Source organism: Acyrthosiphon pisum, chromosome A1, assembly GCF_005508785.2.
Source record: "Acyrthosiphon pisum isolate AL4f chromosome A1, pea_aphid_22Mar2018_4r6ur, whole genome shotgun sequence".
Lineage (NCBI taxonomy): Eukaryota > Metazoa > Arthropoda > Insecta > Hemiptera > Aphididae > Acyrthosiphon > Acyrthosiphon pisum.
The window spans coordinates 43,039,927-43,062,749 of NC_042494.1; the positions used below are offsets into that span (position 1 = coordinate 43,039,927).

A 22,823-nucleotide genomic window follows, 5' to 3' on the forward strand; every position below is an offset into this window, starting at 1 on the left:
CAATCATCAAAACCTAGGCCAACAAGTTTCAACATATTTAAACCATATTTTTCTGTTGATTCTAATATACTTTTTGATATACCTTCTGCATTTAAAATATGTATTTCACTAAATCCAATAAATTCTTCATGCACTACATAATTTATATCAATATATCTTACACCAATAGATAACTGTTCCTTTCCCGCAATATCTGCTGTTTCATCAGCCAGTAAAGAAAATGCAACTGAATTATTGACTTGGGATACAATATCATTACGAATTACTTGACCACAAACTTGAATAATTTCATTTTGAATTCTATGTGATACATATTTGGATTTCCCAGAGGCCGTGTCAAAATGATTTGACAAAATATTATCACTTGAATCAATCCGAAATTTCAATAAATCAACAAAATTACCTTTATTAGCAGTGTTTCCTCTAAGGGCAATATCATGTTGTCCACAAAACAGTATTGATTTTATGATTGGTCTCAATTTTTTTCTTTTATCTTCAACTTCTTTATGTACTGTAGCATTTATTTGCTCAAAAACATTTATTTTTTTTGAATTCATACTGTCTAAAAACAATTTTGCTGTAACTTTTGAATCATTATACCACAGTGTTTTTTCATGTTTTTATGACTCTTCAATAATTTGATAAAATTTTGTGAATGGTGTAATAATAAAAGACAATGTGCATGTATAAAAATAGCTATTCCGTTTCCGTATTTCTTTATCATATATAAATTGATATAACAATACACAAATCTGTTATCATAAATCAAATATTATGGTGGAAAAAACGTGTGGTTATTTATAGGTGATAACCTGATTTGCCAAAGTAGGTAAATAAACCAAAATGCCATATTGCCATAAACAAAATATAGATTTTCATATATTAAATTAAATTTTTAAATTCTATCTAAAAAAATAGATTCTAATCACAATGAACAATTTTCCAAGATTTTCGGAATTTTCCAGGGGGGGACATGTCCCTCCCTTGCCCCCCCCCCATATGGGCGCCCTTGATTGTATCAGTTTTAAATACGATTTTGTACAAAAAAATAATTTGTCTACCTATTTGAAATGAACTTAACATGTTTTTACTTTTTTTCGTAGGATTTGTTACCAATAACGTTATTAGTAAACATATTTGCAATATACCTAACTCTAAATTTCAAAGCCAAAAGTTATAACCAACTTTCGGAACTCGTAGTATTTGGTTATTACTTATTTTCTTGGCTTGGCTTAAAATCTCTAAGAGTTCTAAGGAAATGGATTTATTGATATCATGTTAGTATTTATGTTACTATACGATTTTAAAGTGCATATTTTTGCTTATTTTGATTGTTTTTATGCATTTTACTTATTTTTTTGTTCTTTCCCATCGGTATATGCAAAAATATACCTAGTGTTTTAAAATATATTAGGAAAAATATGAAATTCCCTATTTTTTGAATTTCTTGTGTTTAATGGGGTTACTGTTATTTGGAATTGCTTTATTATTTATTTTGATTATTTTAGATGCTTTAAGCCAAGAACCCTGGCCATATATAATAAAGCTTTATGAGGATTTTTTATTTATTATATTTTAGTGTTCATTATTTTACCTAATTTAAAGCTAAAAAACGAAAAAACATCATCCATATTTAACAAAACCTTGAATATTTTTGAAAAAACCTAGTTCTACTCAGAAAAAGTTTTAAAATTCATATGGTCCGATTGTCATTTACAATAGTTTGAATGAAATGTATGAATGTATGTATTCAAAATGTCAACAGTTTTTACTGATTTGTATTTATATGATTCATTATATTATGTATATTATAGGTATGCCTATGTGGCAATGTTATATGTTCTGTAGTCCGTGCGTCTGACAATTACAAATATTTATATTATTATACAACTAATATAAGTTGCATTCACATTTTTCATTTTTATTATTCACCTACTAAATTGTTCTTATTATTTAGAAATTATCCTATAAAATAATATTACAATTTAAATTTAGCCGCCATCTCCCACCCGGGCATGGCAGATACCTATAGGATACCGTATACGGATGCCCACTAAAAAATCTTCCAAACTGTGTAAACGTGTTTAAACCTACAGTACCATAAGCACAACTAGGGGGGGACTGGAGGCCTTAGCCCCCCCAAAACTTGTAATAGCCCCTCAAAATAAATTATTCAATGTAATTATTTAATTTTTTAAATTTTTATTTAATCATAAGCTGTATTCGTTTTATGGAAACAATTTATGTCGGTATGATATATATTATTTTGTATTTGGTAAGATTATTACACATAATTTTATAGTATGAAAAAAAACCCCCGACCCTAGGAAAAATAACCCCCAGACTGCAATATTACTGACAACCACATGGCATTTTTAAAACGTAATTAGTGATATAATATAACATAAAGGTATTAATCAAAAATATTGTTTTAATGTTTGAAAATTCTAATATAAATATTAAAAAATAATGTGTAATTATAAATACTTGAGTAAATTAATAATTGATTTTGTTTGTATGATTTTTTATATTTTAAAGTGAACATAAATGGGGGTGTGGGGGTTACTTTTCATGTAATGTCAGGTGGGGGCCACAGCCCCCCCAACATTTCAGCCCTAGTTGCGCCACTGTACAGTACCCTCCCACACAATTAAAAACCACCCAATGGCCTAAGTTTCCGCGGGTTGATTAATAAAAAAAAAATTTTAATTAAAATCCAGATTTAAAAAAATGTATGTTCGTGAATACTTAAGAAAAATAACCTTAAGTTTAACTTCTCTTCTAGCGAGCGCTACAACATGAACGCCGTATTTCACTAACTTGACAACGATTGCCTCACCGATTCCTGCACTGGCACCAGTTACTATCGCTACTTTGCCTTTCCACTGTTCCATAACTAAAACACTTTTAAACAAATTACATTAAGTTAATTAAATTAATTATACATTTATGTAGACATACAGTATAAATAATCAACGGCTACACGCACAGTTCAGTTGAGGTGTACTACCTATGTGTCTATGGAACTTTTATATTAGGCAATATATAGGGTAGCCAGGTATGTACTTATAATGTGGAAGTCGTATCTACAACTAACACGACAATTAAAAGTAGGTAAGTACCTACCTAATGTTAATTTGTTATATCGTTAAAGTCATTGTTATAAGTTTATCTATTATAATTCCATTAATTTACTATAGGATTAGTTTATTTAGATGATTTCCTGCAAAACAAGTAGGTATATATAAGCATTAGGTAAGCAGTAAGCACACACTTATATTTGTGTACGTTCTACGATGAAGTTGAAGTATCAAATAGTTATTCATCTTATCGGCTATGTTGAAGTACACAGATATATAGAAACTAAAGGTAAATAATAATAAGATCGGATATATATAATATAGTAATAAATATAATGATACGGTGACACGGTGTATAATAATGTTACGAGGCGTAATATAAACCAACGACCAACTGTGTATACCGGCTACGCTATACACACGCCCTAATATACGATATAGTATTATAAAAATGTATACTCAGCGTCTGCTGTATTACAGTGTGAATAGATTACTTATACACTACAATATGATAATATAGGGTTTTTTGTTTATGATTCCAATAGGCTATACTTTAAAATATACAATATTATAATTAAATACATCTCAGTAGAAATTCTTATTTAATTTAATTGTATATTGAAATTCTTGTTTTTAATATCTAATTTAAGTATATTTTGGAACTTGACTTATTTTTTGCTTGATATCCATAATATTAATAACATATGGGATGGAAGCTTAGTGGGGTGTGTTTAGGTACCTACCTACCGAAAATGTATTGTATGGTCGCGTGGTAGATACCCAATAAGTATCTGAAAAAATATAAGGTAAGTTTATCTCAAATTTAATATTAAATTTAGATGTAAATAATCATAAATTCAACAAACCCTAGTTAGTTAAAGGGACGTTACAGTGACTTTACGTCTTTTTTGTCTTCGTCTTACAAGTACTTAACATAGAAAATTTTACACTCAGAAGATCACGTTTAGCTCCGTTAGTTTAAAAATTAGAGTGAATTGACCTCTTATAAAATTTAAAGGTAAGACTATTATCTAGGCAATGACATAGGCTTTTTATTATAATTTAATTTTAAAGTGAGTTATGAGTATTTAAAAATCTTAAATTGTTTGTACATCTAAAAATACTCATAACTCTCTTTAAAATATAATAAAAAGCGTGTAATTGCTACTAGATAATAATCTTACCATACCGTTTCCCTCCAGCATCAAACAATGGAACTACACGGCCCGTCAGATGCCGACCCATGTCCGGACCGGTAATGACTCTAGAGACGTCCAGACGTTGCAGGGGAACCGTACCTTTACCTAGAATCCAAACGGCCCTGATAGATGGTTGTTCTCAATTGATTTTTGACGATTATTAATTTTGAAAATATCTCTCTTGGTGCGTTGTGAACTTGAGCCAGACACTAGTAGAGCAACTACTTCTATATTTTAGGAGGCGCTAAAATTATGTACACCTACTTACCTCACTGCCCTCCACATCATCAGACATAAATTTAAACATAAAGTTTTGTTCTAACTTTATTTAGTATTTTAGTAATATTATTTATTAACTACTTATTTAATTCTTTATATTACACTTAGGTACAAAGTAAAATGTAAATAATTGTCTTATTATAACAATATAAATATTTTACAAGTTACAACCAATATAACAAATGTCAAATACAAATAACGTACCTAGATGGCTGGTTACGTTTGATTAATAAGAATATAAGTAATAAGTATAATGTATTATTTGAAACCTATTTTACTTGTTTTTTGTGATGTATAGGTACGAGTACTTATCCAACACTGATTGTCATAGGCGCAAATAGACAAATTATTTTGGGGGGACTAAAGTCCCTCCTATAATATTTTCTAAAAATTATATATGCTCAGTACTAATTACTGACTTTTGAACTGGGAGGACTTGGCAGAAATGTGGGGGGACTAAGTCCCCCCAAGCCTCCACCCATTTGCACCAATGTTTTTATGTTACTTACAACATCCCTGTTAATATTTTAAAATAGACAAATCAGTAAGTTATTGCTGTAACATACCTACGTCATGACGTTATATCCTCAGCCAATTTTTAATTCGTTGCATACTTAATAAACTCCATTCACATGTTACAGAACTTATTGAAATTTTACCTAGCTGCAATTTGAAATAATTTGTTTATGTAAGGAAAGAATCTTTTATGAATTGTTTTTTTTTTTTATAGATATGTGAGATAAATAATTATTACAGTATTAAACTAGGTATCTTAAAAATTCGTTTAGACTTTAGATAGGTATAGTGACACAGGCTACTAATCTGTAATAATGCGTTAGGTACCTATAAGTAATACACTAATACGTAACTGGTAGGTACCTAACTACGTATTACGTAAATATACCTATATAGTAAGTACCTACTTACTTTAGCAATAGTATTAATTATCCTTGGCTAAATTAATTATCCTTTTTACCTATAGACCAGGCACCCACCCACTCAATATTTTAGGTGGTTCAAATGCTTTACCTTAAGTGCGTACAGCATACTCAACGCCACTGGTTCATTCCCGACTCTTGTAAATCTTTCGATCCTGGTTTAAAATACGCATTACACTCCTCTCCCCTAAAAATCAAAAATACATACAATTTATGGATTGCGTAAGCAACAAGACTCGTCATCTGCCAGCCTGATAAAAAAATTAACGTAATTACATTTTAAGTCGTAAAGATGTATTATGTATTGATGTGTTATGTGTTCTATAGCAAGTCATTAGTCAATACAGTGCGGAGATGTGTACTACGCAACTTATTTCTCAAGTACTATGATTAGTCATGGCTCCTGGATAATTGAATTAAGTTTATGCTATTTACATAATATGTATTATATGCTTCATTGTTGAGTATCGATCGTAACGATAGTCTTAATTCTAAAGTAAGGCATCTTAATATTTTATTCAACTCAATTTATTATAATTTATAATATATTCTAATAAAATATACTTCTATGTTATAATTATTGTAACTATTATTATCACTCTGGTATTAGGGCTTGCTTGATACGATCGCGATAGCTCATTGGAGTCCAATGGCTAAACGAAATTCAGGCATTTCGGCCCTGCTAAATCGTATATTATGTCGTTTATGGAACAGTATAATGTTGGCCAGATCGGGTAGATCGTATTTTTTTCCACGAAAAGCATTTAGCAGAAGAGCCCACGCCTCGCGGTGCACGCTCATTTGTTGATAATTAATTATGATTTGCATAACAGATCTTAGGTTTAAGAAATTATATCATCTGGAATTCTTGGATCAAGATTACAGAATAAGTTTTTTAATAGAAAGGTGTCTTGGCACAGTATAGACACTGTTACTAAATTCAAAAGTGCCCCTAATAAATGTTGTAAATGCAACTTAATATAACTGGTATCAACCGGTCTCTTATCAATGGTATAGAAGCTAACTATAAAAAATAGCCGAAGTTAACAGCACGATTAATATCTTATATCTTTAATCGTGGTTAACAGTTGTCAGTCTGTTATCTTCACAGGACACAGTCGACAGCGGTGAGCGGACAGAGCCATGAGGCATTCATATTGGTAATGGTAAATTATTATTGTTTGATTTTAATATAGATTGAATTAGATTCCTATGTTAACTACAAACTACAGTAGGTAAATTACCTACGTAAGCAGTAGTTAAAACTACTATTCATTTGGAGAACATTTCATAAAAACTATGGAGAAAACCAAACGACTATTAAACGAAGATGAAACGGACAAGCAAGAGTTATCATTGCCACAAAAAAAGTACTATAGGCAAAGAGCTCATTCAAATCCTATTGCCGATCACGATTTTGATTAGTAAATATAATTTTATTATTTGAGTATACTTATATACAATAATTTCAGTAATAATTAATAATATTTCTTTTTTAAACAGTCCCAGTTGCCCAGAGGCTTATGATTGGTCAACACTATACCCTGATGTAACAAACACAGAATCCAACATTTATAACAGGCGTGTTGAAATGTTGGACATTGGATGTGGTTATGGTGGTCTCTTAGGTAAGTACTTATCAATTTAATCTGTTGAAATATTTGTTCAATTTTTTTTTAATAATATTTTAGTTACTATGTCGCCCATGTTTCCGGACTCGATGATCCTCGGGATGGAGATAAGAGTAAAAGTATCTCAATATGTCATCGAGAGAATTAAAGCACTTAGGGCCAATCAACCCAATTGCTATAATAATATAGCATGTATAAGAACTAATGCAATCAAATACTTACCAAATTTTTTTAAAAAAGGCCAAGTCAGTTGATTGAGATCATATGATAATTGCTTTGCTAAAATATTAATTTTTTTTAGATAAAAAAGATGTTTTTTCTTTACCCAGACCCCCATTTCAAAAAATCCAAACACAAGTGGAGAATCATCAATGACACTACATTGTCTGAGTACGCTTATGTGTTGGCTGAGGAAGTATGGTTTGTCATTGATTTGCTTGAACTCTTTATGTTTAAACATAATTGTCATTATTTTTAGGCACTGGTGTATACAGTTACTGATGTGAAAGATTTGCATGAATGGATGGTTCAGCATTTTTCTGAACATGGTCTATTCAAACGTGTAGAAGATGGCGACTTGGTAATTTTGTTAGTTAACATTTGTAACTATATGACGATTTAACTAAATTTTGTTTACAGAAAGATGATCCTGTTGTTGATAAACTGTACGCAAGTTCAGAAGAAGGAAAAAAAGTGACAAGAAATAATGGAGACAAGTTTTTAGCTGTTTTTATGAGAATTAAGGATCCAGATTTATAGTAAACAGCATCATATAACAAAAAATAAAATAAGAGATTGAATCCATGTCTTTATTAGTTTTGGAATAAAAATTACTTTCTTTAAGTATAGACTATACTCTATTCAGAATAAGAACAGACTGCATCGTAACTGAGTTTAGCGATGCCAGACCATCTGGTGGTGGATTTGATAATTATTTAATTATAATAAATATTTGTGGAGACAGCTATAATGGGGATGGATGTGCGAACAACAATGAGATTTGTCCGTCGCTTGGTCTGTTCTTATTCTGAGTAAAGCATAGTTATACAATATCAAACTTACTATTAACTAGTGATGGGAATAGTTGAATTATTAGTATTCAAATGATAAGTGGTCAAAATAAGTATAATCTAATAATTTAAAAATCATTATTCAAAATATGAATAGTCAAATGGCTAAATGATTCATTTGAATTAATTAAAATTAAAATGTTTTAAACTGCTGATATAAATAATTGAATGATAATCTTGGAAATTTCTTTTCAATGCAAGTACAGTCAAACTTATTAACAGATTTTAATAGCTTATACTGCATATATAATATATTCAAGCGCGTAGCCAGGATTTTTTAAAAAGGGGTCGTTTTAATTTATTATTTAAACACAACTTATGTAGTTAGGTGGAGGGGTGGGTTGTTCACACATCTACAGAATTCTTCTATTAGCTATGAGTGATTTGATTAATCTGATTTTAATATATAATAATATATCTGTTATTAGTTATATCAATTATCAAAATCATTAGATAATTCCCATCACTTCTATAATTATTTTCTTGGCAATACAATTAATGTATCATTGTATTTGAACATAAAGTTTCAGATCTTAAGAAAATAGTTCATAGTTATTAGTGCAAGTATTATATGTATTACACATTGTGTGCATACTACATACTAACAACATTTATGTTTGTTAACTATGAGTACGCTTTGCTGTGTAGTAAAGCCACGGTTCTGTAAGTTAGCCCCTGATGTTCTTTCTAAACATGAAGGATTACACACATTTTTTCAGGACAACTATTTTTTACCCAAACAATGAATGCATTAAAAATGTATTATTTCTTATTTTTTTTTTTTCATTAGCACTAATGTAAAAATTTCAATCTATTAATCATTAGATTCATTAGACTGGTAAATTTCACTAGTAACAGATGCTTGGAAACTAACGCGTGGGCCGAAGAATATACTGTGTACAGGCATCAAGATCTATTAAGTTGTATCAAGAAAAACTATATTTTCAATCATTTTTATTTGTATACAAAAATGAATAAGACAAAAATTTAAAAATAATTCATAAAATGTACCCATGTAAACATTTTAGTTAAAGAGTTGTAGAAAAATAAAAAACCATGAAAATTCAAAACAAGTTCAAAATTGAATTCATTGATACCAAATTCAAATTTCAAACTTTGTGTTGAGAAAGCTGTTTTACTTTACAATTAGCTTAATCTAGGAGAGGTGTCATTGGTCTTTTTGATCATAGTTATTTTTATATAGGTTATTATTTATGGTATATTACTCAAAACAATTGGTTTCTATTAACTTTCATACACGTGTATTCTCTGTTTTATGCGGTATTTGATATTAACGGTTAATTATCTTTGTTTAAATTTACATTTTTACTAAAAGTTGGTCATTGATTTCATAAATTTTAAAAACATAAACAAATAAAAATTATAAAAATTATTATTCCATAGTTTGTTAAATATTATTTATTTTTTTGTATAAAATGTGTATATGATAATCAAGTATGTTAATAAAGTTAATAAACTTTTTCTAGTTAGAAAAATAATTTCTAATATCATTACCCCTCATTAAATATTTTAATATGATACCTCTACCACATTAAATTAATTATCTTGCTTTGCATCATCATTAATCTAAATTATGTTACATCTTAATTTCTAGCAATTCAGGCCCGGCTCAATGGGTAGGCGATATAAGCCCACGCTTAGAGCGGTAATTAAGCAGCACTTAAGAGGGCGGCATTTTCAAAATACTGATATTATATTGTTAGGGATGGTAAAATTTTATTTTGCCTAATTCACTATTTTTGCTTGAGCCGGTCCTGTAGTAATCTCCTACAAACACACAGCCCTAGTCATAATATAAAAAAAAAATGTTAACAATAATTTAAAGTGCATATTTACAGTAAACATTAATTAAATGTAAATTATTGCTTATACTTTTATATATTTAAGAATATAAAAACTGTAACTCGAGATTCTTAATATCAATTCTAAAGTATAAACTCAGGGTTTCTAGTTATTACGAGATCAAAAAACAGCAGAATATAAATTACAGTATATAATCTACATTTTGATGTACAATTAAGTGATATTTAATTTAAAATTTAAAAAAAAAAACTAAAATTTAATAGCATTTAACCAAATGTACTAAAAAAACCATATCTAAATAAGCATTTGCATCAAATATAAAAAAAAAAATAGTGTCAAAATTATTTACAGTAAAAAGATATCAAGCCACAAACAGAAAATACTTTATTTAACAACAATGTGTTGTTGGACATTACATTTTAAAATAGTGTCTAGAATACCAAAATATTGAATGGTGGTAAAAACTAAAATAAGTTTAAAAACAATACAACCAGTGCTATACTTAAGTTCCGGCAGGACAGAATATATTATCTATTTACATACTAAAATAAGTATTCTAAGTAATTATTATTTGCAATATTTTTTAGCATATATCTGCTGTATTTGTATTATTATATATTTAAATAACAGTAATCTGTATATTGAACCATTACATTGATTTATTTTGATTGATATATAATTTACAGTATAATACATTTAAAATGTAATTTGAACAAACATAAATTATTAGTCATTTTAATTTTTGAATTAAGTAGATTATAGTTTCAATAGTCTTTATTCTTTATTCAATATGTTATACAACAAACTCATTATAACAAATAAGTGTATTTAATTTAACTGGCTCAAATATTATACTAAATATTTAATATGACAAATTTAAATATTTTCAAATTAATTTTTAGCATTATTTTTACATAATCAAATTGATCAGTTTATTTTTTAATGAACAAAATAATCAGTGCCATGGCTTTAAGAGTATAATTAAGTAAATATAATTGTCTTCTATAAATTATTTATTTTAAATTTTAATTAATATTAGGTAAATGAATCTGTTTTGTATTTTCTATGGTTTAATTGCAGGATATAATCTCTATCTCAATAAACTTAACTTTTTATTTCAAAATCATATAAAAAAAAAAATAAAGTACTATTATTATTGCACATCACCAAGAAACATTAGAAACAAAAATTTATTTGCTTTTCAGACAGTATTGTATAACATAAAAACACATAATTTGTGAGCAAGTAAATCTATAGTATGAGTGTACAATTATTTAATTAAAAATCTATTAAATAAGTTCAATCAAGCTTAAGATATTTGATGAGTTGGTGTAATTTATATATGGAACTATCAATTTCTTTTCTTTTTTTAATATTTAAATAAAACAACCATCTAAATAATGATGTTAAATTTGATTGTATTAATTAATTAATTTCAAAATTAAACACATTTGACTTTATCTACTGTATAATATATCATAATGGCCAGGCCTATAGAGAAGATGAACACAGACTGGAGATCCTTCAGGGAAATCATGGGCAATAGCTTCAGATGATTCACCTCTGTCCATGTATCTTACTCGAACTCCAACATTTAACGCAGTACTCAATGCAATAATATGAATATGATCACTTTCTTTGAACATCGGCTCTACTTCCTGAATAATAAAACAGAACAGTTGTTTAAATAATCATTCTAGTGCTTAAATTAAAAAGACAAAAGGAAACAGTGTACCCCTTATTTTTTGAAAATATTTCAACATATACCATAGGTTTATTCTCAAGAAAACATTAAAAATGTGATGATTAGAATTCTTATGTACCATCTGTATTATATGTTTACATCATATTTGCACAGAGTATTTTATTACACTGATTAATAAGTGATAGTAAATATTAATATTAACACATTAAGTGAAATGTGGCCGCCGACGGTCATTTTTAATTCTCAAATGTTATGCTTTAGCGACCGCCAGCAGCCACAATTGATTATTACTATCATACCACATGACCACCTGCGACCGTAAATGAATATAGTTTAATATTATTAACTTTTCCATGGCGCTAGAATAATGCACCAAAAAAGCGCAGTAGCGTAGCGCGAATCATTACAAATTTTTTGATGTAATAAAAATATTTTTTTATATTTTTAAACTTTTTTTAAATAAATAGTACAATATACAAATTTGGAATGACACTGAAAAATATACTTGGTGTACAGATGATGCATGAGCAATGATGACCACCAGCGATCGCATGGCACTTAACGTGTTAAACTGACGTTTGGCATTCTAATGTTTCTATTTATTTATTTAGAACATTGTGCGAACATAAATACAATTAATTAATTATATTATTATATGCTTTTTTCAATTCAAACAAGGGAAGAAAGTTATAAATTATAACATAATTTTACCTGGTGACAAAACTCTACAACAGTCCGATCCCCTTCAATAAAATGCTTATAAAACTCTGCATCTTTTTGAAGTTGTCCTGAGGTTATCAAACGAAGATACACCACTACATAGTCTGAGTAACCTTGCATATTAAAAGTATCATATAATTTCTCATGTTGGCCTTCACCAATCAAATTGACCACTTCCATAAACTAAAATAAGATTATAAAAATTTAAAAATTGATTTTTAATAAATAATAAATAAAAAATTTACTGTATCGTGAAAATCCTCTAATGTAAATTGAGTAAAACCACAAGAGATCAATTCATCCTTGCTTTTTAGTGCACGTTCTTTGAAATGCTTATATTCTTCATTATGGTCCATCAAATATTCAAAATATGCAAAAGCAAATGACCTAAAGAAGCAATTACCATCTGGTCTTGCACGTCTCATGCATTTGTACTTTTTATTTAGATCTTGAATTTTAGTTAAGTAAACGGGATCATTTATGTATTCAGTTTCAAGTGATGTTAATTCTTCTTTTTGACCAATTAACAATATAGAATCGGAAATCTGCAATCAAAATTGGAAAATTAATATATGTTTTATAACAACAAACATATTTAAGAAAACAATTTATCAACCTCTTTTTCAATTTCTCGATGTTGTTGAATTATCAATTCATCCTGTTCCAATCCTAAAAATATTAAAACAAACATAAAATATATAAGATAACACTATTTTTAGAATAAATATACTTTGTAGTGTCTTAATAAAAAAATAAATTATTATACCAAAATTTAAATTAGATGCAACTCAATTGTTGATACTTGGGTACAGACAAAAAGTTCGATTTGAAAAAGTCAGAATTCATTTTTTTAGGTACTGTCAATTAAAAAGTCTGATCACATTTTTGGAGTCAGACAAAAAGTCAGAAATTATGAAATTAATCATGTTTGTTTTTTTACTGCAACCACTCTGTATAAAATATATCACAGAACAACCAGGTGTCCGTTTGTCGATTTATGTTGTTTTAAGTACCGTTAGAAAACTTTCAAAGAAAAATACATTCATCGTTTCACTCAGAATCTAAAATAAAAGTAAATAATAATAATATATTATTCACAGTTAGTAATTGATATTTCATAATTAGACAAAAACAAATACAAAACATAATAATATTTCCTTAAGTTTATTAAATGTTTTAGATTCTGAGTGAAACGATGAATGTATTGATTTTACAATGATGTGTGTTTATTTTTTTTATTTATTTTTTTTTTTGTGTCTGTCATCACCTTTTAGGACAGTAAAAGTGCTTAGATTTTCTTCAACAGTATCTTTTCTGATAGGAAAGTGAATTTAGTTGGTACTTGGGGGATCAAAAGTAAAATTTTTCCAGTAGTTTTCAAAAGCGCCCTCAAAAACAAAGAAAAATTAAGGAAAAACGGTAATTTTTACGCAAAATCTGTTTTCGAGAAAATTGAATTTGGTTTTTTGTGTAACTTTAAAACAAATAACCGTAGATACATGAAATTTTCACTGGTTGTTTATATTTCCATTTTCTATACATGATAAAATTTTCAAAATATTTAGATTTGTTTTAAAATGTTTAGGAACGTTTTCAGTTTCCAATATTATTAGTTTTCTTTTCTATGAATGTCAATAAAACTTTATATGTTGAGTAAAAATACTTGAAAATTTAATACAAGGTTCTTATAATATTGTTTCAAAGGCAGATGAAAAAAATTAAAAATCCTTAGTCTCAGTTTTTTTTATTAGCATTTAAAGTTCAAAAATTGACAAAATATGTAAAAATCACGAAAATTAGTAAATTATTTTGGGTTAAGAATTCGTAAAAATTTTTCTTTTTAAATCTAAGAGTTGAAAATGTAATACAAGATTCCTTATATTTTCTACCTTTATCAAAAAAAAAATGTATACAAGAAAGTCAAATTAAATTTTTATGATCGTTTGAAATTCATATTTTTACAACATTTGATTTGACATTCGCTGGATGTCTCATGTGACGATTTTCTTATTTTATTGTAATTAAAAAACGAATGACTGTAGATATTTGAAAATTTCACTGAATGTTAATATTTTCATTTTCTATACACTATAAAATTTTGAAAATATTTTGACTCTTTTTGAGCTGTTTACGGACATACTCAGTTTTCAATTTTATTAGTTTTTTTTTCTATAAATATCAATAAAATTTTGTTTGTTGGGTCAAAAAGCGTGAAAATTTAATACAAGTTTTCTGATATATTATTACAATAACAGTTGAAAAATATTAAAAATACATAGGCACAATGTTTTTTTATAAGCATTTGAAGTTCAAATTTTGACAAAATGTATCAAATTTAAAATTGAATAATTATTTTGTAGTTAAAAATTTATAAAATGTTCAACTTTTATATCTAAGGATTGAAAATTTAAAACAAGATTCCATGTAAGTAGTTAATTCTGTTACCAAAAAATGAAAAAAAATACATAAGCACAGTTTACTTTTATAGTCATTTTAAGATCAAATTTGGACGAAATTACATATTAAAAAAACCTAGAATAACTATTTTAGTTATTTTGTTGTGATTGTATAATATTATTTGTGCAGGGTACTTGAAACTTCTAAAGTATACATACTATTATATATCTATGATAGTTTCACGGTTTGTTGTTGATGTATAACGCGTTATAAGTACCTAATGGATATTGTGATATGATTAATTTGGAATTTATTATAGGTCAATTTTTTTTTTAATACCATAGATATAAGTATATAATATATCTTATACCTTGTCTCCGCTCAGAATCGTTTTTCTTATACAATGATATTATATCATTGAATTCAAATTTAATACCATCCATTATACAGTGATCCACTTGTAACCTACTATACAGCAGAACGACATCCACTTGCCCACCTTTTTTTTTATTATTTGATTTAACGATATATTTTTGTTGTAAAATTGAATGCCAGTATCAAATATAGCAAGAAATAACTCCAATAACTCTTAAAATTATTTTTTTAAATATGTTAATAAGGTTATTTGTAACTGTAAGATAGACAATTACTAGATATTACACATTATATAAAATACCAACCGGCTACCACCTATAGCTATAACATACTAACATAAAATTAAATAAAAAATATTATAAGAATTATTTACCATCTTTCCATAATCATGTAAAATATCGTGATATAGAGAAATATCGAATATGAATATCGAAATTTTACAGACTGCTGATGTAAGATGCGTAGGTAACCGGGTGGGCGGTGATCGATTCTTTACGGGTTAGTGGCAGGGCGATAGCAAACAAATGCTTAAAAAATAATTAAAACTCTCAATTCTTAAGTACAAAAATACGAAGGAAATTCACTAGGTATTTCCACCTAGTAACACTACGTAATTCACCAAGCAGCAAACCACCTTTTATCCATTCAAAATTTGATTTTTGGAATTCAAAAATAATATACTTTAATGAGAACTGCCCATTTCTATTGAAAATTATTCAACGGACATTTTTCTGAAAATGTTGACGTATCGAAATCAAAACGCGAATGAGTAGTATTTGTGTTATAAAAAATTGTATGTATAATTTTTATATAAAAAATCTAACTTTTTTTTTGTCATTTGAAAAAATGTGTATTTTATAATAAAATTATATACGTAATATATTATAAAATATAATAAAAACGTCTCATTGAAACCCCATTTAAATTAGAAAACACAATTCCACGTTTTGAGTTTGTTCGTTTGAATGCTGGCGATGTTAACCTATAGTTTTATAGAAAGCCAAATTTGACAGTGTCATGGTGAAGGCCGTAGCTGGAACAAATTTTCGGGAGGGGTTTAAAACCAAATCATTTATTTTCATAATAAAAAATATCTATATAATATTATAATAATATATCTAAATAAGGATTTTTATGCACCACAGGTGTGATAAATTAAATGTTTCTATTGTATAGTCTGCACGTTATCTGGATTGAAGATTTATTATAGTAAGACACCGGCCGAATTTCGCGGTATTCGGCCAGCAAAATCAGTGAGTTAAGCGTAATCGAGGATTGTAAAACAGACTGTTTGACGTACTTGACCTAATAAGTTACGTAAATAGTTTTTTAATATTTTCATGGTATAAAATGTGCTTGCGGGTGTTGAAGTCGAAACTGGTAATGTAGCTATTAGCTAGGTAATAATTTACAAAGAAAAGATATATTTGGAAAAAATTCAGAACTACATATTTTAGTGAGCTTCAATAGCCGAATTCGTGCAAACACGGCAATACCGATTATACAAGTAGGTATAGTCTTCAATGAGTAAAGTTATGGTCATCCGCCGATAAAATATCGTTAATTTATTTACTAAACATATTAACAAAATTTGTATTCGCCCAATTATATTTTTAAGTATAGCCATAAGTATTGTAGTTTTATAAATTAAATTCATTAACTATTAAAACGTTTCCGGGGGTGTGTTTTTATCCCGATCCTTAGATTTTGAATAGAATAACAGCCATGCATCAAAAATTGTCATTGGAAGATATGAATAAGGTATATAAAATACTGAATAAGATACGAGGTATGTATCAACTAGGTATGCATAATACATTAACACGTATAGAAAATTACAAGAGTTAAGATTACAAAATAAACAACATAATGATAACGACTTAAGTCATTATTGTAATATAATGATCGATTGTTTATTTGTTTTTTAGGTTCGAAAAGAGGTTGAAGGCATGAATTACTTAAAATTTAATTGACGCACCCGAAAATACAGACGCAATTTATCAAACTATACTTTTGTAGTTTTATATTCACTATTATATTATACGTATACTATCCATATATTTTTAATATTTTAATAATATTTTTAAATTGTAGGTATAAGGAATAATAATCAAATATAATATTGTGCATTTGAACCAATAAAACAATTAATTCAAATTTAAAAATTTTAATTTTGTGAATTAAATAATTTATATTGCCGGAATTTTTTACCCTCTTACAAAATATACAAGATTTTTTTGTCTCGGCAGTAAAAAAATGACTTCGGACATTTTTTAAATCAGTCTTTCTAACCGATTATCAGCAATAAAATAAAGATTAACATTAACAGTTTTATCAAAACTACCGGTAACAAAAAGGTTATCCATATTTTTTGATGACTCATATAAGTTATGACAATAACTTAATATTTTTCTGTTCAATAATCGTATTTTTTGACAATTGACATACATTTAATTTGTATTTATTGAAAAAATGTATTAGTTATTACTAGTAATAACTAATAAATATTACAATGAATGATCATTAAAATAAAAAGTTAACACACTTGGCAATAGGTACATATAGGTAATTGTAATACGGGGGGTGATTCATTTGTCAAAAGGCACTCGTTATTTCAGAAAACAATAACTTTTTTTCAAATTACTTTTTCTGTATAATTTTAAGTAATAGTAGTTACTAAACATCATTTTTGAAAAAATAATAATATGGTAATGACAACATGGAATTTTTATTTAATATCCCAAAGCAGTATACTATTCGGAGTATTTCGATTTATAAAAATCATATTTTGGACAAGTCCATTGTTAGTTATATCTTATAAAAATAAGCATTAAAAGATTATATGAGCACTCTGATGGAAATTTTGTTGGATTGCTCTCCCCCCCCCCCCCCAATTGTGACCACGCAACCCGGCTCAACTATAGTAACATTAAATATTTATAAGTTATAACTCATAAACTACTAATCTAAAATTCAATTTTTTTAAATCGAAGAACTCCGAGAAGCATTCTGCTTTGGAATAAAGAATTAAAACGTTGAAATAATTTTCAAAAGAATTTTAGAAAAATAATTAAAATTATGTGAAAAAAATATTTTCAAAAACTTTTATAGTTTTTTAATCATTGAGTAGCTTACATTAAATGGGTAATATGGTAATGCGATAAACCATCAACATACAAACATAGTACACTAACAATTAAACTAATTTATTATGTATAAAGATACAGAAAAAATGTCATTAATAAACCTTACATTTTTAGATTAAAAACCAGTCGCCTGGTGGTGCAGGAGCGTATCTGCGGACAGTTCTGCCCCCATGGCTCCTTAGGTAATCGGTCAAAAAGTCCGGATTTATTTTTTGATTGCCGGATAAAAAGTCCGAAAATACATAATTGTCTATTAAATTTATAATATAATGTAAACATGTAATATTATATTATAATATAGTCAGTTCATATATAATTATTATTTATTTAAATTTTTTTTTTTTTTATAATTTATTACTTCTTATTATTTCTGCGATATCAGTACAATGTCAATGTCACAATATTCAATATTATATGGAGGAAACCCGGGTGAGATGTAAAATGGAATAATCCAATCATACAATCATACGACTACTTTTCTGGGATTTTTATTATACTTACCTAAAGCATTCTTACAAAATAAAATAGGTAATAAAAATCTAAATCTTGTTCTTTTAGATTTTCAATCCTTAGCTATAAAAATTGAACATTTTGGGGATACACTGACTAAGTGACAAATTCAATTTATAATTGAAATATAATATAATAATAATATAATTAAATAAAATCGATTATATCGATGAGATAAATGTACATGATGCTATAGGTACCTATATTACAGACTTGGGTAAAATACTTTTTAAAAGTATTCCAAATACCTACATATTCCGAATAATTTATGATAATAATATTTATAAGTATTTGGAATATTTCACAATAATATAATAAAAGTACAACAATTACATTTTTTAAATAAATATTAATTATATTATATGAACTGACTATATAATATAATATTACATGTATATAATACATATATACTAATACGTATATTATAATTATAAATTTTATAGACAATTTTGTATTTTCGTACTTTTTGTCCGGCAAACAAAAAATGAATCCAGACTTTTTGTCCGGGATTTGGCTCCTTAAATACATGAATTATTATATAATTATTGCAGGCTCTCCCCACAACTCTTTAAGCTAAAATTCTTATTCTTCAGTTTATATTTTTATAGAAATGGGTAATAATAGTGTCTAATGCTTATAGTTTATACTCTATTAAGGGTATGAGTGAACCACTATCATATTATAGATTAAGCTACCAAACACGTACAGACCCCCTAAGTATTGTCTAGAATTTTAGATCATAGGTACAAATTGAGCTTAGATCAGCCATACACTTCGCATTCATCAGTTACCATCATACCTTAGATCATGGACTACAGATGTAGCCATTCTCATATATATGCCTATGCATAAGATTTGATACCAAAATGACTGAAAAAGCTAGTCTAGATTATTACTGTGCGAGCATGAATGATTGATAACCTAATAAAACAGAATTAAGCGTATGCGTACAAACAGTCAGGGCTCTAGGTTCATTCTTATACCATGTATTCATTGTGGCATCAAGAATTAGCTTGATGGCTACATACATGGTACATGATCTAAGCATCATACACAGCTGTCGAGTCATAGATGCTTACAATAATAACAGCAGTGGAAGATGACTAAGGGTGGGGATGCGTGGACACTACCAGTTAATGTGGTCATATTGAGGAGGAACTTTTTCAATCTCAAAATCATAAGAAAATGGTAAGTACCTTTTTAGTTTTTATTCAAAAAATAAAATATACTATAAATACTAGTATACTGATTAAAAATACTAGTGTTTATAATCAATGGTATTACCTAGGTAAACAAAATTGAAAATATACATTTTATGCTAGGAAAATTTAAAAAAAATAATAATACATGAAATGAGTATACCTACCACAAATTAGATGTATTTATTTATTTCTATAAGTAATTCCAATAATTTGTTTATTAATTTAGAATTATTAAAAATATTTATAACATTTTTTTCATTATAACTATTCAACTTTAACATAATTGTATAACGTACAAATATAATATGCAAAGTTCTAAATATTTTTTATCACAATAAATAGTTTTAAGTGGCTAACACCCTAAAAGATTAAATAGCATTGTGAAATTGACCTACCGGCTACCATACAAAGTATTTCAACAATTCTACAACTAAATATATTATTTTACCTTCTGGCTTAGTTGCAGTTGTTTCATGGTTATTATCCATATTATAATAATCCTATAACAAATAAAATACATATATTGTAGGAACAAATTATTCAAATATATATTACGGTTTATGCTAAATTTATAATTTTGAAATTATTACTAAGGGAAGAATTATTGTAGATTATAGGGTAGCATGAAAATGTTGTTTACCAAGAAATTAAAAGGTTGTGATTAATTATGAATAATTTAAGTTGATCTTAAATTATGATTTATGATTATGATTTATCTTAATCGATATACAATATTTGCATTTTAGAAATGATGAAATACTTTTTGGAATGTAATTATTCAAATAGAATAAATTAAAACAATCATGGGTTAAGTTTTAAACAAAATGAATGGTCTATAAATGGATAATATTAAAAGTTGTTTGTAAATTGAATAGATTTTGTTGGTCAACATTTCATAATTTAAAATAATAAATATATTAATATACTATACTTATTTTGAAAATGTATTATTAATGTACTCACTTATTTAAATTGAATAAATGTCTGAATTATTGCAAAAAACAATCAGCATATGTCAATAACCAATCAAGAACTGAATTATGATAATGTTAAGTATAATTTGAACTCAAGTTTAGACCAAATAGGAAAATAGTAAATATCTACTTAAATTCAACCTATAAGCTTGCTTAGGTGTATAAGTATATTTCTTACAAATATGAAATAATATTAAATGTAATAATTATTAATTATTATAAGTTAACAAAAAAAAAAAGATACAAACCAGCTTATCATTGTTTCCTTTTCTTTTCAGGCTATCGTCAAAGATAGCCGCAGTGTTACCAAATCAAACAACCACTGACAAATAAGACAATTTTTATTTTATTATATTGTAGAGTAGAAAAATGGGTTCCCAAAATACCTAGCAACACAAAAATGAATAGTAATAAAAATACCAATTACCAAAGACAAAGCATGAAGCAAGGTGCAATCGTTTAAAAAAATAATAATTTTATCCTCCTCTAATTTGAATATTTGACTTTAAATTATCAGAGTAAAACCATTAAACAAATTAAATTATGTGTATTGATGAATTTTATAGGAAACTACCTCGCTGCAATCACATAAATAATAATATGTAATACCTACTTCCCCTATAATAGCATATACTCATATACTCTATCTCTATGCTACTACCTAGGCAGTCGTGGGCACTAGTGGCTGACTGGGTGGTGGGTGGGCAATTCCTGCTTGGACGGCTGGGCCTTGCAAAAATTTGGGTAACTTAAATAAAATTGGGCCGATAACTTATAAATATTTTATTACTACCCCAAAATTGGGCCGAAATTTCTCGTTTCCCCGGGGCCAATTTCTATTCCTAGTCCGCCCCTGTCCCTTTTTTTTTTTTTATTAAGAAAGACAATAATTTACAATCTGTAGATATACAATAATTACAATAAGCAAATTAAGTATACCGTAGACAAAAAACAGAATAAAATAACATGAATATCGTGTTAAGGAATAGAAACCCAATGGTAACACGCCTGTGTACCTAGCCACCTAGGTATTAAATTATGCATTTCAAGATAATAATATACATATAAAATGCCTGTATAAAACACAATATAACAGTATACTTACGTCGTATGTGTTTAGTGTTATAGGTATTATATTAAAATGAATTTAACATTTTAAGGTAAATTACCTCAATTGTAAATTTTTATATTAATGGATAAAATAACAACCAAGACACCAAGTATTATTGTACAAATTAGTTTTTCCTGACAATAGACGCTTACGATTTTTAGTAGTATACTAAATAATATAGGTAGTATGTATGTAGGTAATGTAGACGAATGTTCAATAGATTATTCTCAAAATATAAATTATCTTTAGCTTTATGTTTTTTGTTTTAATATAACTTACAAATCTCAGAACTACGACTTACGAGTTACGACTTTACAGTTTACGAGTCTAAAATATATTTTGGCACTAGATTTATAATATTATCACTACCTACAACAAAATACTACCTACTCATAATTTTCCATCGTTTAGCATAATATTTGCTGTCATATTGGTATAAAGTATTTTGTGTAATGGTACCTATATAATATTCAGTATTATATTATATTTCTTACTTATAATTTATTAGTTGACGGTCGAAAAGTACCTATATATATAATACGCTACCGCGTTATACTAACACACAGCTATTGCATTCTGGATCTTAGTGACTTAGTGCCACTAAATATTAAAATATGTTATGGTGCTATTTATATACATTATGCAGCAAATTGTGCAAGCAT

The 22,823-nt window shown here is 27.4% G+C and overlaps 3 protein-coding genes across 9 annotated transcripts in view; 1 reads left to right on the forward strand and 2 right to left on the reverse strand.

Moving 5' to 3' along the window:
- LOC100165420 (farnesol dehydrogenase) overlaps positions 1-3,094 on the reverse strand; it is a 5,860-nt gene extending 2,766 nt beyond the window's left edge. The window contains exons 1-2 of one of the 3 annotated variants that reach the window (XM_008186467.3): positions 2,962-3,094; positions 2,763-2,904 (exon numbers count right to left, since the gene is read on the reverse strand). In XM_008186467.3, the coding sequence (XP_008184689.1) occupies positions 2,763-2,894 (132 nt within the window). In that variant the 5' untranslated portion in view covers positions 2,895-2,904; positions 2,962-3,094. The other 2 variants (XM_008186468.3, XM_016805789.2) reach the window with 2 other exon arrangements.
- A 3,421-nt stretch (positions 3,095-6,515) lies between these two features.
- Positions 6,516-7,951, forward strand: LOC100160622 (tRNA (guanine-N(7)-)-methyltransferase). Of its 5 annotated transcripts, none has more exons than XM_008186464.3 (7): positions 6,516-6,662; positions 6,729-6,920; positions 7,000-7,124; positions 7,188-7,372; positions 7,429-7,542; positions 7,606-7,707; positions 7,767-7,951. In XM_008186464.3, exons 2-7 carry the CDS (start codon positions 6,796-6,798, stop codon positions 7,884-7,886), a joined length of 771 nt encoding a protein of 256 aa, XP_008184686.1. In that variant the 5' UTR covers positions 6,516-6,662; positions 6,729-6,795; the 3' UTR covers positions 7,887-7,951. The 5 variants fall into 5 exon arrangements, with proteins under 5 accessions (XP_008184686.1, XP_008184687.1, XP_008184685.1 ...); XM_008186465.3 differs by having other exon boundaries at positions 6,732-6,920; XM_008186463.3 differs by having other exon boundaries at positions 6,516-6,656.
- A 3,165-nt stretch (positions 7,952-11,116) lies between these two features.
- LOC100169523 (ubiquitin thioesterase otubain-like) lies at positions 11,117-21,271 on the reverse strand. The gene is made up of 6 exons (XM_001950944.5): positions 21,040-21,271; positions 20,525-20,576; positions 13,063-13,115; positions 12,692-12,991; positions 12,438-12,629; positions 11,117-11,679 (listed from the first exon to the last, which is right to left on the reverse strand). The coding sequence occupies exons 2-6, from the start codon at positions 20,562-20,564 to the stop codon at positions 11,479-11,481; spliced, it is 786 nt and encodes a 261-aa protein (XP_001950979.1). The 5' UTR covers positions 20,565-20,576; positions 21,040-21,271; the 3' UTR covers positions 11,117-11,478.
- Between the last annotated feature and the right edge of the window lie 1,552 nt (positions 21,272-22,823).